At 46.1% G+C, this 16,923-nt stretch overlaps 2 protein-coding genes across 2 annotated transcripts; both read right to left on the bottom strand.

Moving 5' to 3' along the window:
* Positions 1-1,117: 1,117 nt before the first annotated feature.
* Positions 1,118-11,311, bottom strand: ATP6V0E1 (ATPase H+ transporting V0 subunit e1). Its single transcript, XM_063413721.1, has 4 exons — positions 11,154-11,311; positions 9,443-9,490; positions 4,168-4,294; positions 1,118-1,627 (listed from the first exon to the last, which is right to left on the bottom strand). Exons 1-3 carry the CDS (start codon positions 11,255-11,257, stop codon positions 4,201-4,203), a joined length of 246 nt encoding a protein of 81 aa, XP_063269791.1. The 5' UTR covers positions 11,258-11,311; the 3' UTR covers positions 1,118-1,627; positions 4,168-4,200.
* A 1,180-nt stretch (positions 11,312-12,491) lies between these two features.
* RPL26L1 (ribosomal protein L26 like 1) lies at positions 12,492-16,485 on the bottom strand. Its single transcript, XM_063413742.1, has 4 exons — positions 16,371-16,485; positions 15,409-15,581; positions 14,263-14,403; positions 12,492-12,664 (listed from the first exon to the last, which is right to left on the bottom strand). The coding sequence occupies exons 2-4, from the start codon at positions 15,574-15,576 to the stop codon at positions 12,536-12,538; spliced, it is 438 nt and encodes a 145-aa protein (XP_063269812.1). The 5' UTR covers positions 15,577-15,581; positions 16,371-16,485; the 3' UTR covers positions 12,492-12,535.
* Between the last annotated feature and the right edge of the window lie 438 nt (positions 16,486-16,923).

Raw genomic sequence — 16,923 nt, forward strand, 5'->3', positions numbered from 1 at the left:
TCTCTCTTCTAGAGCAAGTGAGAGCTTAGAACCTAAAAAGAAAGCTTGTTAAAGACAGTGGTAACACAATAAACAGTACAGTTTGTCACGGAGTGTTTTCTTTTGGGATATTTCACTTCAGGCTAAATATGTCAAGCAGATCAATGTATTTTAAAATCTCACATCTGTCAATGATATCTTGAAGTATTTCTCTCCCTCTCCTCATACAATGTCAACATATTTTATTCTCCACACACTTCAAAAATCAAACAACAACCTTAAGGTTTTATATGGTCTCAGTTTCAATTTTCCTAGAAATTATTTGGTACAGACTGTGTAACATGATGCTGTACAACATCTTGCACGGTAAAATACAGCTCTTAGGAGGTAGCATAACAAAAAAATCCACTATTCCAGTCCCAACAGCTGCTATGCTTATTTGTAATAATGGGCACGTTCCTCCTTCTTTTGCAATTCACTGTCCAGTTTTGGATCACTGCAAGTTACATGTCAGGATCTTGGAATTTCCTGTGTAGTAACGAGTGCTGTCCCACTGAAAAGTTAATGGTGCTATCCAAGAGGGAAAAGCAAAGAAAATATTAACCACTCCATTATGTCCTTGTGCATAACAATAAAGGGAATAATTGTAATTTCTCTGGACATGGGGTAAGGAAGCATTCAGGAAGCTGCATTTATACCCTTTGAAGCTGCTCCTCAGCAAACAACTGGCCAGGTCCATCCCCAGTTCAATTCAAACCATTTGCTCCTATAAATATCCTCCAAATGTGCCAGGGATTAAATCAGCCTCCTGTCAAAACCACTGTGAAGGTTTCATCCAAATTAACCACGTTCATTACCATTGCTACTCTGAGTGCCCCTCAGACAATGGGAAGTTCCTGGAAAAGAGGCTCTCAAGCCAAGCATTCACTTGTTCCTGCACCTTTCAGCAGTTTTAGATTGCAAATTTAATTCTATTATAGATCTACCCCAGAGGTCTTGATACAGGCAACAACCCCCCATCCATTCCTACTATTTAACTTCATTACAATTTATCCTCATCATCTAAATATCCGCAGCTCAACTCCACGTATCCAATTAAACCCACAGAAAAGTAACAGTTAAACATGGCACGAGAACATTTTGTATCAAGCAGAGGATTAGTTTTATTTCTAGGCATGAGAAATTTAAGGCCAGATTTCCCAAGAATACAATTCATTTGAAAAAAAAACCAAAAATTAATCGCCATCAGCACGTGGTACCACTGTTTTTCCTTTCCTCACACAGTTTATTGCACACATTTTTGTCCAGTGCAAACAGAACATGGGTGAACAGCACAGTGACAGACAAGCTAAGACCTGCAAATATAAAGAGTTATCACAGACTAAATAAACAGGAAATGTGATTCCATGACCCGTAAAAATAGAAGTTTTCATCACATCTGGAGTGAACAGTCAAAAATTGACAGTACCAAAGAGGAGTATAGATTGCATTAGGCACTCTGTTAAATGGAATAGCAGGAAAAAGCAGAGCACTTTGAAGAAGCCACTTGAAGAACATTAGAAAGGTTAAGGCATTACTGCAGGCTTCGTGTCCAACAGCTACGGAAAGGGCACCTTTGGGTCAGTGGAGTTTTTCATCTCTTCTTCACCTGCAAAGCAAGAGGCAACTTCATTATTCCCTCCCATGGAGACAGTTTGCTAATTGAAGGCCTGCCTGCTAACCACAGCTATTTCCATTCCACAAAGGCACTGAGCAATGGTCAAGAATCAGAGATAATTCATCTGTGTGGATGTTTTCTTGGCAGGCTCATCTCTGAAGTTCCTGCAAGTAGTTTTAGTTACATTATAAGCTGGTAGAACAACTCTTTCCCTCGAATGTTTTCACTGCTGTAAGAGCACCCAGTGAGCTGGATGACAGCCCTTCTCCACTTGAACAAAGGCAGTTCCTGCTCTGAGAACACAGCCTGTGAATTCACCGAGCTGAGGAGAAAAGGCAGTGTTGGATCACAGTTTGGAAGAGTCCACAGCCCAGATTTACCACGCTACAGAGCCCTGGGTGCTCTTACACACCGCCATCCAAGCCATTAACTTGGTGATGTACCAAATGAATTGCTATAAAATCCTCCCTTGGATGGGAGTGCCTGAAAACACAGAGCAAACTTGTGCAATTTGGCACAGATCAATCATGCCAGCATATGCAGAGATCCTCAGCAGAACATGAGGAGCTCACTGGAGTATTTTCAGGCTGAAGTAAAATAGGTTTGCTTTAATCATCCTTATTTTAAAGGATCTTTCCACTTTGGGAGTTAGCACTTCATTTTCTTTGCATTTTCTGTACTAATCCACCCAAACCTCAACTGAAAGGAACAGGAGGCAGAAACAAGTATAGTACCCGTCCCCTGAATGCTGAAAAAGCACATCTCAAAATCCAGAAATAACTGGTTGCTACACTGATGGGAATCCATGCAAAGTGAGAGAGATATCCCAGCTCTTATCAGAATCTCACTCACAGCTCCCATCTAGGCACAAACTCCACAAGAGCAAGGACAGGACATGGAGCACCTCAGCCCTGCAATAGCACCCAAACAACTCTGTAGTGCTGTGACCTGTGACAGCACATTTCAAGCAATAAAAAACCAGATATTTGAGGGTTATTATATGCTTTTACTTTTCTAAACCTTTCTTTTTCGGAGACAACAACCTTAATTTTATTCCAAAATGAAGCCAATAAAATCAAATGAAATATTAAAAGAAATTCTTTCATGTAACACAACAGCATGTGCTATGCAGGGCTGAAATGCTCCATTAATAAGTTTAAAAATGACAGCTCCTCAGAAACTCTGCAGTCATCTTCAAACACTTTCCCTCTCTTCCTTGGTACAAATTTAACTCCAGTTCTCTGGAAAATCCTTCACTGAAATGGAGAGGAAAGGCCTGATTCTGTTAGCTGGAGTGCAGAGGTTGTGTCTCACCTCCTGCCTGTCCTTGCTGGTTTTAACACACAGACCTTGAATCCCAATTTTTATGTCCAGATAACTCCAATTTCAGATCCCAGGCACTGAATCATCCTATGGGATTCAGGGATCTTCGTGCCCATTACCAAAACACACTGTTCTCTGTTTTAGCTAACTAATTATATGTTAGCACCCAAGCAGTGAAAATGCTCCTAGGAAATTCTGCTTGACTGACTTAGCTAATTACAGGCCTGGAGTTGAAGCAGGGCCAAGTCTACCTTTAGCTTCTGCCTGGTGTTTAAAGGGAGCTGCAGACACACACAGGCCCGGTCTGACAACATCCCAGCTCACAGGAAGCCTGCTCTGGAACTGGGGAGCAAATGCCCAGGACACCTCACAGAAAGCATTTAACAGAGCTATAACATCACTGTCACTGCCTGCTGTGCTGAACCGAGACTGTGCTGTACAAGGACAAAAAAAATGTGTTTAATTATTCAGTTACCAGCTTAAAAACTATAATCATGGCTGCTTGTTTCCACATTTCCTTCATTTGAATCTTCAATTCCAAATGCTGCCCTCCTGGACAAGCCCAACAGCATTAAGGTACTTTTAATACAACACTTTATTTTTGCTGGCCCTGTCAAAAATCCCAGGAACTGCAAGAACCACATTCCAGCAGCACTGCCCAGAGAGCAACCACCAGGCTCACCTGGGATTAGAGCTGCACACAGGCTGTCATTAAAAACAAAATAAACCATCAAGCTGTGAGCTCAGAAGATAAAGAACATTCCAATGGCAGCTCCCAGTCCAGCTCCCCAGATGAATGAGGGCAACGCTGTGTTGCCTTGGAAATCAGGACAGTCTTAGATGAAATGGTAGCAGGCTTGGGGAGAGGTTTAACAACTGGTAAAGATTAGGAAATCCACTTATATTAGCCATTAAAAAACACCCCCGACAAATGATAAATTTTTTTTGGACGTAATGTTTTGTTCTCCTCACAAACCCCTAAACACAGCACCAGAGGAAAGAAAGAAAAATAACTGTCAATAATTCAGTTCAAGCTTTTCACGTATCTAATCAAGACTAACATACAAAATATTTTGTTGCAGCCTACAGAAAAACAGATTTCTCCTACAAAACAGCTACAGTAGTTTGAGCACACTGCTCACATTACTATTCAATGTCTCCTGAAGCTTTAACACACCAAATGTATCAATAAATGGGATCATACTCACCTGTCAATGAACTGCAGCACAGCACAGACATCCTCAAGGCCAGTGATATTTAAGATACCAAATTGTTTCATTGCTTAACTGCGGCCCAAAGAGAGGGTTGAGTTGAGCCAGAATTGCAATCAGCCAACTGCAAGACAACCCCCCAACCCAACAGAGACAAATCAGCCAAATGACAGCTTGTGACAACGGAAAGGTTGTCCAAACATGAGGACTATCACCGAAGAAAAGGCTATTTTAGGAAGGTGTAGGTTCAAATAAAAATTCTACTCAGGCTCATACACAAGGATCAGACAGCAGCAATGAAACTGTGGCACCAAATCACTCTGCAACTGAAATAGATTGTCCTGTTCCACTGAAAGCAACACAAACCCACCTGACAGCGTTGCCCTCACACCTCTCTTCTGACAGGAAAGTGTTTTGAGACACATGAAACTCAGGTATTTGGGGGTTCAGCAGATGGAAACATAAAAGAGACAGATCTTTTTTCAGTGTCTTTGAAGCATCCTTTAAACAACCTCTGAGTAACAGCCTCTCTCTCATTTGTTTCTCAGTGCATGACAACCTGCCCTTGCAGGTATATTTTTCAGAGACTTAACAAAAGTGAATTTAAACTTGGTGCAGAGGTCAAGAAACAGGGACCTGAAGCAAAAGGGTGAAAAAAGAACACAAAAAAGACCAAAACCAAATCCCATAAGAACAACCCCAATATAACAATCCCAGATCATTAGCACAGCAGCTTTGTCACTGGAGCAGGGCACAAACTAACACTGCAGAAGACATGGCCAGAACTGAGAACAAGAGGAATGTAGTTCGTGGAAAATATCCAGGAAAGCTAAACAGAAATAAATATTCCACTGCTAAAAGATATATTTGCTTTTTAAATGTTACAAGAGTCAGAAGAAGCAACGGATGCTTCCATGGATTTAAATCTATGTTAAATACTAACTATATAAACACATTTAGTGAACACACTGGCTCATCTGTCTGCTATTTCTAGAATGCTTTGTAAGGAGGAGAAAAAGCAGAGCAGCTTTGTAATGGGAGCTGCCACAAATGTATCAGAGTGCTTAGGCAGTCATGGAAAATTCCACACAAACCTTGATGCTCTGACCAGCAAACCAAGTGCAGGTCGGCTGCAAAACGCCTGCAACAGCCACGGGCAAAAGATGTGGGTCAGACTTAAAGAAAACACATCAATCCTCTTCTAATTGACCAATATTTCTTTGCAATGCCCCTCTCAGTTTTGCACGGGGTAGAGCTCAAGCTAAAACAAGGAGCTGAGCCTGCAGCAGTCCGTCAGTCACACAAGCCTTGGAACACGTAGCAGGCTCTACAAAGGAATTAAAACATCAGCAAGACACCACTGAGAGCAGCCAAAAACCTTTAGGTTGACACGTTTCTACTTTGCTGTCCAAAGCAGTGACAGTAATGTATTTTGAGACCACGGTGTTAAATCTACTTAAGGGAAAAGCAAATCAGCTCTTAAAATTATCAGGGAATTTCTTTTGTGAGGCTTGATTTTTCAGATCCAACAGACAGATCCGAAGAGCACGGTGCCATCTGCCTCCAGCATCCTGAAGTAACACAAGTGGGAGGAGGGTAGAACACTAAAAGCCTGTTAAAGCACATTATTCCTTTTGTCACTGCAGAGCAGGAAGGAACTCCATGCACGAATCTCTCACCTCTCGCTGCTTCCCGAGCTCGGGCCCAGCACGGCTGTGAATAAACGAGCTGGGAGCACACTGAAAATCTCAATCTGTGTAACCAGGCTTTAGGAGAAGCAGTGTGGAGGTTTCAAAAGACAGACTGAGAATCCCAATCTGTGTAACCAGGCTTTAGTAGAAGCAGTGTGGAGGTTTCAAAAGACAGACTGAGAATCCCAATCTGTGTAACCAGGCTTTAGGAGAAGCAGCGTGGAGGTTTCAAAGGGCATTTGTCGGGGCCGTGCTGGATTCCCGAGCTCTGAGCCACGGTGGCATTAAGGCAGCAGCACATTCCCCTCCCTGCTCTGAGGAATTTGAAGCAGTTTTTAGGCTGCAACTGCCTCGTTCAAGGTAAGCCATGGAAAAGCTTTTCCCGTGTTTTGCTGAAGTGATGCTGCTTTGTACAATAACCCAGAGTGACAACACACAACAAAATGCAGCGCTCAGAGTAAAACAAACCTCTGTATCCAAGATGCAATGTTCCAGAGCTGCTAAAAGCAGGTATGGCATTCGAGCCACCCACAGGTCCTTAAATTCTAACAGATCCCACTTAGAACAGTTACTGTTAATTATCCAGCTCAGGCAAGGAAATTGAAGTCCCTTCTGTTGTACCAGAGAGATTTTTTAAAAGGTCTTCCCACCACAACTGCCATCTGTCTGTGCTCGTGTTACAAATTAAGGTCCTGCTATCTCTGTTTAAATGTCAATTTGGGCATCCATATTTTAATCCTGTTAGAATCAGTAGCAAATAATACGATTTTCCAAGCACCCTGTCCTCTGTTAGGACATGATGACACTGTTCAGGAACTGCTTTGGGCACAGCAAAAGGAATTTAGACTCTGACAGTACCTCAAAATATGGTGTGACCTCTAATTTCTGCAGCAGGAACTCCTTACACTTTGCCTTAGATTTTATGAGGCTCCTGGGAATGGTTTATTCTTCAAAAGGTGTAGGATCCGTACACAAATTAGATGCAAATATCTTCCACAGAACATCCAAATGAATCCCATGTAATCAATACGGTTATTCAAAATTGTCACTGTTAAATCTAAATACAGATGAAACAGCTTTAAGGTGAAATGTGATTGACTTCGAATTCAGTTCAGTGAAAATCAATTTGTCAATTGAAAATCAAGTGGTGTTTGATGGAGACAGGAAATTGTTTTTTCCTTACTTTCAGCTGGAAAGGTAACTCAGAGAATAAAAAAGCAGAGACTAAACAGCCTCACAGAGAAGCACCAGCCACCTGCTAAGGACACACAAATACCTGGGACAGCAGGAATTATTTTAATCCTAACACATCCAATGAAGAACTCAGGAACAATTCTCTGGGCTTCCTTCAAGACTGGTTTGAAAAATTCATCTCTTTCTTAAATCACCCAAAATTAAGGTGTTAAATGTTTTCAGTGCCTCCTCTCCCAAAAGGAAAAGGATACAGGAACAATAAACTTCCATATGTTTGAATAAAACAGAGTGAAAAAAGTTGAACCAGATCTTTTGAAGTCCTTTCCAACCGGGGCTGTTCTACAATTTTAGACAGAATAAATGAGCAAATAAAAAAAGAAGGACTGTGTGATGAGGAAAGTTCTGTCCTGGAACATGACGAGAAAAATCTGCTTTTTGTTGCATTCTGGCAAACAGACACTACAAATGCAATTTATGTGGTTGGGTACAACTACTGAGGGCTGAAAACATCCTAAGATTTTGCCTTTGGGGGTTTTTTCAAAGTATAACTGGAGACAGCCAAAGGAAATTCAGAAAACAAGTTAGAGCCCACAAAATTACCAAAGGACCTCTGGACATGCAAGAACAGTTTATAAAACATGTTAATGACAGTAGGCTTTATAATGGGTCTGTTTAGATAAAATAATCAACTAAACCTACAAGTCAAATACCACGGTACATTTGAAGAGTTCACAGAATTCAGCCAAAAGTTAAGAAATTCTACAACAAATACATTTCACATCACAATCCAGAGGCTGCTGCAGATGCCACATGGCCTCTGCTTCAAGGAAAATTCTCCTTCAAAAAATAAAGACACCAAATCCTAAGCCTCGAGGGTTTTAGAAGAGTGGGACATTATTTCTGTAGAAAAAAAAGTGAGAACTTTAAATTTAAACAAAACCACACCAAAGCTCAATCCTCCTTCTAATTAAAACCCACCCAACTTACTGCAACACAAATGCAGCAACCCAGCAATAATCACCAAAAAATTTGCCCTTTCTTAGCCAAACATTTGGGACCTATTATGAGACTGGGCTGCTAAAAACTTCATGTGCAGGGCAAGGAGACCTTGGTAACACCGAGCTTCCCAAATTTCAATCCCAAATTCAAGCTGCTTGCACAAATTCTCAAATTTCTATATCCACTCAGCAAAACTTAAATTTAAGTACTTCTGTGGATACAAAACAGACCCAAGTTTGCTGGACTTTTACAGTTAAGCAAGAGTGAATTCTTAGGAGTTCATATATCCAATATTCTGAATAGAAATAAATTTTCTAGGGTATAAACTGATATTAACCCTGAATATCACACTATTAACCTAAACCAAACCTGTATCATTTGTACCACGGTCTAATCCAACAGGCCTCTCCTGGAACATGTCAACACTGAGATGCGTTTCTCTAAATATTCACATTAAATTCCTTTGAACAGCATAAATAATGCCTAAATAGTTCAAGAAAGTACAAATACTATTCAGATTCCAATGGAACTCCAAATAATAAGTTTTAGAACAAGTTAACCCGTAAGATCAAACCAGACTTTTACCACTTTACTCTCCACAACAAATTCTTTAGAAGTTAGTTGTTTCTGCACAGAAGTTTGGGGTTTTTTAGAAGAGCAGTCTCTATAGTCTTTAAAAAGAGAGAGAGACAAACACCAGCAAGCTTTGTCTTGCAGCCTCCAGCTACAGCTGGCTTAAATCCTGATAAAAAAACATTATATGAAGAGATCTCTACAAGTCACTTGGTTATTGCTACTAAATCTCCTACAGAAAGGAGGCAGCCTCAAAATACACTGTGCATTTAAACAGAAATGGTCTTAATATATCAAAGTCTCACTAAAAAAACCAGCATGCAGCAGCTTTTCCACCCACCACTCAATCAGATTTTGAGAATATATTCAAGGAACATAAAAGCAAAACTGTTCAGTGGGTTTGAATCAGTATTATCTCAGAATTATAAAGTGGGAAGGAAAAAGGCAAAAAAAAAAAAAAAAAAAAGCCTAAGAATCAGGAAAGCCTTTGAATTGACCAAGTATCATTATACTGGTGAGCAAATGAGGCAGTGAACTGGAGAGGAGGAACAGCAAGTCCCTGCAGAGGATAGTTCACAGTTAAGTGTCAGAGGACAAGGAGAATTCAAGTTCCTTTTAATTCACTGTTTTCCAATGAGAAACTCAGCACACTGAAGGTGTTCAGAACTCAGAATTCCAAGAACTGTCAAAGAATGTATCTAAATCTCTGTGACACATTCAAAAAGCTTCCAACTGTTCTGAGGCTACAAAAAAGGAACTTGTGATTACAACAGGAGTGGGCCTTGCTGAAGAGGCAGGACATTGTTTGTACTTACAACAGGTAGCAGCAAACAGCACAGGTCACCAGCATGGTGTTGATAACCCTGCCAAGAGGAAGGAAAAATGGGATCAGGTGTGATGTTGTGACTGACCACAGAGAAACCCCACAGCAAACAAGGCCAAGCTGAACTCTGATCATATGAAAGATGACTCAACATGAATGTTCTGGCTTCTTCCAGCTGAATAAACTGCAGAGCCTCAGATCTGCAGCACTGACACAGCTCTGCCAAACAGTTTACAGCTGGATTTAACAAAATCACTCTGAACAGCAGCAAAATGATGCAGTGTCCTTCACGTTAGTGAACCACTGAGGCTGGATGCACACAGCAAAAGCTTTCTCCGTTTGCAGAACTCTACTTCAAGAAAATTTTAGTGTCAAATTGTCACTTTTAATTTGATATAATGAATGAGGGGTTTTACAAACCGAATACAAAATAAAACCTCAAATTTTCCTTTCTTGGTGAAACAAAACTGTGTCAGAAACCACTGGAAAGCTGAAAAGAAGGAAGAACCAAGCTCAAATGGTAAAACTGCAGCTACACACACACAGATGGGTTTGAAATGGAAGGAGAGGAAAAGAGATTTTCTAACAGTGATCTCTGCAGCTCATAGAACTCAGTGACAAACTGGAGCGGTTCTTTTATTTTTAAATTATAAAAAGGCATTTCCATCTCTGTATTTCCTCCCCCAACTGAGTAACAAAACCTCATGGCAGGTCAGTAACTTCTGTTAGTGAGGCACAGAATTCCCACATTTCCATGCCTGGAAGCCATTTTTCCCAAGGTATTGCTGAGGACAGGCACGATTCCAGGCAGAAAACACATCAGGTTTGAAAGTGAGGATGGAAATATCAGAGCTTAAGGAATATTGAGGGTTTAGATAAAGAACTGAGAGAAAAGACAGTTGGTACCTGTGGAGTAGAGGGAGTGTCAGAGAGGAAGAGAGATTAAGAAGCCATTATCTCCTAGAGAAAAGAGAAAGACAAAAACTTGTCTACTTTTTAATCTGAGCAGCCACAACCACTGCAGAAAAAACCTCAGCTCAGAAGCCCTACTGTTGTCCTCAGCTGCAAGGGCACCAGCACACATTTAACCCAGAGCTGAAATCCACTACTGCAGCCTTTCCAGTCCCACCCAGTGAGAAACCACAGGACGGTGGAGTGAGTTAGGAAAGGTCAAGTAAGGAAAGAAAGAGGAAGCTGTTGCTCAAACACCGCCTGACAGTGAACCACCTTGACACAGGACGTTCTGTCTGCAGAGGTTTCACAAAATAGTTTGGGTTGGAAAAGACCTTAAACCTCATCTATTCCACCCCCTGCCATAGGCAGGGACACCTTCCATTATCGCAGGGTGCTCCAAGCCCCGTCCAGCCTGGCCTTGGACACTTCCACGGATCCAGGGGCAGCCACAGCTTCTCTGGGCACCCTGTGCCAGGGCCTCAGGGGAAACCCAAACCCGTGAGGGGCTCCGGGGGCACCGCCCGGCTCTGGCAGCCCCAGGGGCGGCTGCTCCGCTGCACTGGGCCCGGCCGAGGCCCGTCCGTGCTGCGCCAGCGCTGCGCCGGGAGCCCGCGGGGCTGCGGCGGCCCCGGGCCCGGCACCCTCGGGGCGCCTCAGGGCTCCGGGACCGCCTCCGCCGGGGACTCCCTCCACACCTGCGGGGGACGGAAGGGAAGGTGCCCGGTGCCCGCCGCCCCCCGGTCACTCACCCGCGGTTCGGCCCCTTGGGTACGAGCCAGGGCAGGACGCCGCCGACCACCCCCCAGAACACGCTCATGACGATGATGGGCACCGCCAGGCCGCCGTACGCCATGGCCGCGCTCTGAGGGGCGCGGGGGCGGGGCCTCCCGCCACGCCCCGCCCGGCACCGCCAATCGGCGCCCGCTACGTCACTGGGACCGGCGGGAGCGCGCGGGGCGGGAGCCACGGGGCCGCGGGAGCGCGCGGAGCACGTGCGATAGGGGCTGGGCCGGGACCGGGATGGGACCGGGACAGGGATGGGACCGGGATGGGAACGGGGCTGCCGTGGTACCGCCGGCCCGGCCCGGCTCCCCATCCCAAACACGCTGCCGGGTGAGGACACACGAAGCTCCTGCCGGGTAAGGGCTTGCTCTGAACTCCTCAGGGAATTGGGGATGCAGGACACGATCCCACAGAGCAGCTCCGCACCTGGAAAGGTCCCGATAATAAACAAACCTCACGGAATTCCTCAAACACCCACTCAAGGGAAGAAATTTCATTTTAAGCAGCACGAACTGGAGGGAGAAAACCTCTGAGCCTTCCCCAGAGAACGGGGCAGTCCACTCAACACAGCCTCCCTGTCAGGCCCATGAATGGCTTCTGAAAGGCAATTTTCCTCAATTGCCAGCATCCTTTTTAGATTCTATTGTTGTTCAGGCAGATGAATTTCTTTCCCTCTGTACCAGCAATTAGAGGGCCATTGACTGAGCCAGTAAATTCACTTAACTGCAGGGCTGCTTCCAACACGCTGCAGCAGCTCTCAATTACAGAGGTACAAAGTGCCAGGAAAGATCTCCTGTCACAGGAAATTAATCCAGAATAGCACCAAAAGCACCGAGACTGCTTCACCCCATCCCCTCCCAAACCAGCCAGCCCTGCCTCGTGAGGACTGGTCATAGATCCTTTGTCCTCAAGCTCTGCCATTAACGTAAGATTATATATAAAATATTAAAATGTTAACTCTGTGCACTGTATATATAATTAAATATATATAATATATATATTAAAATATATATATAATTAATTATATATACAGTGCAGAGTTAACATGTTAATATTTTAAAAATATAGACATATCTAATGAAGAGACAGATACAATGACTTAAGATGGATGTTTCAGGATTGCACTGCTCTTTCAGGCTGGTTAAAACATTTCTTTACAGGGAAAAAACTATTTTTAACAGTAAAAACAGATACAAAGAGCTTTTAAATTTAGTGTATTTTTTTTACAAAGTCAAAACACAAGAAGGAATATTTAAATGCTGAGCAGGACTCATCAAGATTTTTGAAAGAAGACAGACAACAGGTTGAATTTTAACAGTTTTTTAATGGTGGCCAACCAGGAAACCATCTACTCCTGCATCTTCTCGATCGTCTCCTCCTTGTACTTGCCCTTCTCCTTGCCCACCTGGCGGGACTTGGCTTTACGCTCCAAGATCTTCTTGCGGTCCTTGTCCAGCTTTAGCCTGGTGATCACCACCTGCAGAGGCACAAGGAATCAGGGTCCCTGCACAGAGGGACACAAACCCCCGGGAGCCACAGCATGGAGCTGATCCCACCACCACGGAGGCAGCAGCACTCAAAGCTGGCCTTGGACACTCCCAGGGATGGTGCAGCTTTTCCAGGCACCCTTTGCCTCACCGCCCTCCCAGGGAAGAATTTACCCACCAATTCCTGTTCCTGCCTCCTCAAACTGGCAAAGAAATGGATGTGTTGGTATTATTGAATGCATTACTTGAAGCAAATCCTAGAAATTCCATACAGGCATGTTTTCTCCTTAATTCCTTGGGCTTTTAGGTCTCTCTCAATTGTAATTCCCACCTCTTTGCCCAGGAGAGGCACAAACTGTGCACACAGCCCACTGAAGTCTGTAACAAAACATTCCTCTGCTCTATTTGCATTAATAACCAGAATCTTTATGCAGAGCTTTATTGAGGTCTAGTTCCCAACTAATGAAAAATTTCACAGAGCGAAGAACCAGCAGAAAATTCCATTTCTCCCACTGCTATTCAGTACACAGATACATGCACTGGCTCTGCCACAATGTCACCTTGTCAGTCAGATGTTGTTGCTGCACACAAGTCGTGATGTTTTGGAATAATTCTGCCCTCCCTCTGCTGAACACACCAACCATTTACACCAGAAAACCTGTTACAACTGGATTTTTTCCACCAACACTTCTATCTTTGTGCCCACATGGCAAGGTTGAAGCAGACTGAATTCATCTGCTTCAAACCAGGTTTTGGCAAGTTCTTATGTTTAGTTTGAAATGCTTCCTGTTATGATCTGAACAGGCTTTGCCTGGTTTTCACCAGCTCTAAATCACATCTCTACTCAGGACACCCTAACATTTCCTTGAGGCAGCATCTCCATTCCTTATTCCCAGAATGGTTTGACTTGGAGAGAACCTAAAGATCATTTTGTTCAGAGCAGGGACGCCTTCCACTGTCCCAGGCTGCCCCAAGCTCTGTCCAACCTGGCCTTGGGCACTGCCAGGGATCCAGGGGCAGCCACAGCTCCTCTGGGCACCCTGTGCCAGGGCCTGCCCACCCTCACAGGGAAGGATTTCTTCTTAATATCCCATCTAAACCTGCTCTGGCAGTGTGAGCCCATTCCCCCTTGTTCTATCCCTCCGGGCCATTGTAAAATTCTCACTCCATCCTGTTGGATCCTTCAGGCACTGTGAAGTGACGTTGTGTCACCCCAAAGCTTCTCCTCTCCAGGTGAACAATCCCAGCCCTCCCAGCAGAGCTGCTCCATCCTCTGCTCCCCTGGAGCCTCCTCTGGGTCTCTGCAGCAGCTCCAGGCCCTGGGGCAGCTCTGCAGGTGGGGCTCTCACCTGGGCACAGGGGCAGGATCCCAGCCCCTTCCTGCTGCCCCTGGGGATCAGCCCAGGGCTTGGGGGGCTCCTGGGGGCCAGGGCAGGTTCAGCTCTTGGCCACCAGCACGCCCAGATCCTTCTCCCAGGGCTGCTCCATCTGCTGATCCCAGGAGCTGCCCTGAGCCAAGTGCATTCCCAGCACTTGGTGACAAGTTCCACCCAATCCCAGGTGCCCGTGTGCCCCCGGTGCCCCGTACCTTGCTGGGGTGGATGCCCACGTGCACGGTGGTGCCGTTGGCCTTCTCCCGCTGCACGCGCTCGATGTAGATCACGTACTTCTTCCTGTACACCTGCACCACCTTCCCGATCTGCTGCCCCTTGTAGTGCCCTCGGACCACCTGCACACAGCAAGAACACTGAGACACGGCACAGAGCACCCCTGCAACTGAGACACTGCCCAAACCCACCCCTGCAACTGAGCCACGGCACAGAGCACCCCTGCAACTGAGCCACGGCACAAAAACCACCCCTGCAACTGAGCCACGGCCCAAAAACCACCCCTGCAACTGAGCCATGGCCCAAAAACCACCTCTGGAACAGCCACCCCACCTCACAAACCGTGATCTGCACAGGATGAAACCCCAGCCCTGCTCCTTGCACACACACAAGCCCCAGAGACATGCACGACTTGACAATTTCAGCATTACTAACATGGAATATATAATGGATCGGGATTGTGCTTCTCCCCCATTTTCCTTGCAGTAAACCCTAATGAGGGAACTCTGTGGCTTTGCAGCCAGGTTTCAATTTTTAACAGTTTACCCTTAATTTTTCCACTATCATTGTGTTTTATATAAAAAGAGCCACTTAGCTTGGACTTATTTCTAATCCAATCTTTCAAATATTACAGGTAGCAAACAGTCTATAAAATGAAACAATTCTTTGCATTGTGCTTTATTGTTGAAAGTTTCTAGTTCAGCACAATGATCAATTAATGTACTGAAGTACAGCAGAATTGCCAGCACGCTCGTGTTCCTGGTATCATTCTTGTCACTTTAGGAAACACCTGACAGCCCAACTCATGACCTGATTAACTTAGACAATTTCTGCAGCACCAATGAGTTTGTCTCATCCTTCCCTTTTGCACAGGCTGCACGTGAAAACAGAATCCAAGAATCAGCTGCCTTGGAAAACACTTCCAAGATCATCAAATCCAAATTCTGACCCATCCCCACCCTGTCCCTAGCCCAGAGCACCGAATGTCACCTCCAGGAATCCTTGGACACTCCAGGGATGGGCACTCCAAACCTCCCTGGGCAGTGCCAAGGCCTGAGCTCCCTTTCCATGGGGAAATTCCTGCTGCAAACCCCCCGGGGAGGCGCTGAGGTGCGGCAGGGCCGTACCTGCACCTCGTCGTCCTTGCGGATGGGCATGGAGCGCACGTTGTACTTCTGCCGCAGCTCCTTGGACAGCGGCGAGGACATGATTTTCCTGCGGATGTGCGAGGGGGCATTGAAGTGCCTCTTGCGGTTCTTGCTGCGGTCCGAGGTCACAAAGGGGTTGAACTTCATTTTGGCTGCACAAAAATAAAAATAAAAAATACCTCAACAGTTGGAGAGGCGCTCACAGCACACGCACTTCACTCATCAGTCACGCCCACAGCCTGCCGCGGCATAAAAAGCAATTTTAGCTGGTTTTAATCCCACCACGGATCAACAAACGCTGAGATCCCGGACTCCAAACAAGGCTGAAGCCTCTCCCCTGACAGTGACTCCGCGATTGACACACGCGCACATCAGAGCGTCCTTCCAACCCAAAGCTGCCCGTTCTGAGCGCTCCGGATCCCACCCTGCAGTCACTCTCATTTAGAACCATTTATAAAAATGTGTATTTTGGGCTTGCAGAGAGAAGTCCCATCTAAAATAACGCCGCTCAGCAGAGCGTACAGGTAACACATCTGCAGATCCAAACCACTTCTGGCCTTTCGTACACCTTAATGACTGCGCTACAGGACTGCCTGTCAGGCCACCATTGATCCTGACAGCAAAGGATAAATCAAATCAAATCAAGGATAAATTAAATTAAAGGCGAGTTTTGCTCAACTCTCCAACTTTTCAGTGCCCACACTGGCACCTCCATGCGGGCTGGGTTAACTCCAGAGCGCATCAGGAAAGCACAGACCGCAGGCGGCCCGGCTGCCCCGGAGCCCAAACTCCCCCGTCCCGCAGCTCCGGGCCGGCCCCGGCCACCCGAGCCCCTTCCCGCTCCCTGCCGCTGCTCCGCTGCGGCCCCGCCGGCCGGAGATGGCCCGGGATGGCCCCGATGGCCGCGGATGGCGCTCCCGGTGCCGCTCCCGGTGCCTCACCCGCTGCCGCCGCCGCGCCGCCCGCCCGGAAGAGGAACCAGAAGCGCTTCCGCTTCCGCTTCCGCCAGAGCGGGGCCGGCCCTCACAGCGCGCCCCCTGGCGGCCGGGAGGTCACCTGCAGCGGGGACCGAGCGGGGACAGAGAGAGCGGGATAGAGCCGGGATAGACCGGGATAGAGCGGGACAGAGCGGGGATAGATCGGGATAGAGCGGGGATAGACCCGGGATAGAGCGGGGATAGAGCCGGGATAGAGCCGGGATAGAGCGGGGATAGAGCGGGATAGAGCGGGACAGAGCGGGGATAGAGCCGGGATAGAGCCGGGATAGAGCGGGATAGACCCGGGATAGAGCGGGATAGAGCGGGATAGACCCGGGATAGAGCGGGATAGAGCGGGATAGAGCGGGATAGAGCCGGGATAGAGCGGGGATAGAGCGGGATAGAGCCGGGATAGAGCGGGGATAGAGCGGGATAGAGCCGGGATAGAGCGGGATAGAGCGGGGATAGACTGGGATAGAGCCGGGATAGACCGGGATAGAGCCGGGATAGAGCGGGG

This window comes from Prinia subflava, chromosome 16 (genome assembly GCF_021018805.1).
Source record: "Prinia subflava isolate CZ2003 ecotype Zambia chromosome 16, Cam_Psub_1.2, whole genome shotgun sequence".
In the NCBI taxonomy this organism is placed as follows: domain Eukaryota; kingdom Metazoa; phylum Chordata; class Aves; order Passeriformes; family Cisticolidae; genus Prinia; species Prinia subflava.

Bases quoted from the DNA above. Each gene is read 5' to 3' on its own strand.
- ATP6V0E1 (XM_063413721.1), bottom strand. From the start codon at position 11,257: ATGGCGTACGGCGGCCTGGCGGTGCCCATCATCGTCATGAGCGTGTTC. The intron at 9,491-11,153 runs GTGAGTGACCGG...TCCTCTTGGCAG, and splicing joins CCCAAGGGGCCGAACCGCGG to GGTTATCAACACCATGCTGG. The intron at 4,295-9,442 runs GTAAGTACAAAC...GTTGTCTTGCAG, and splicing joins GCTGTTTGCTGCTACCTGTT to TTGGCTGATTGCAATTCTGG.
- RPL26L1 (XM_063413742.1), bottom strand. From the start codon at position 15,576: ATGAAGTTCAACCCCTTTGTGACCTCGGACCGCAGCAAGAACCGCAAG. The intron at 14,404-15,408 runs GTACGGCCCTGC...TGCTGTGTGCAG, and splicing joins GCAAGGACGACGAGGTGCAG to GTGGTCCGAGGGCACTACAA. The intron at 12,665-14,262 runs GTACGGGGCACC...GTGCCTCTGCAG, and splicing joins TGGGCATCCACCCCAGCAAG to GTGGTGATCACCAGGCTAAA.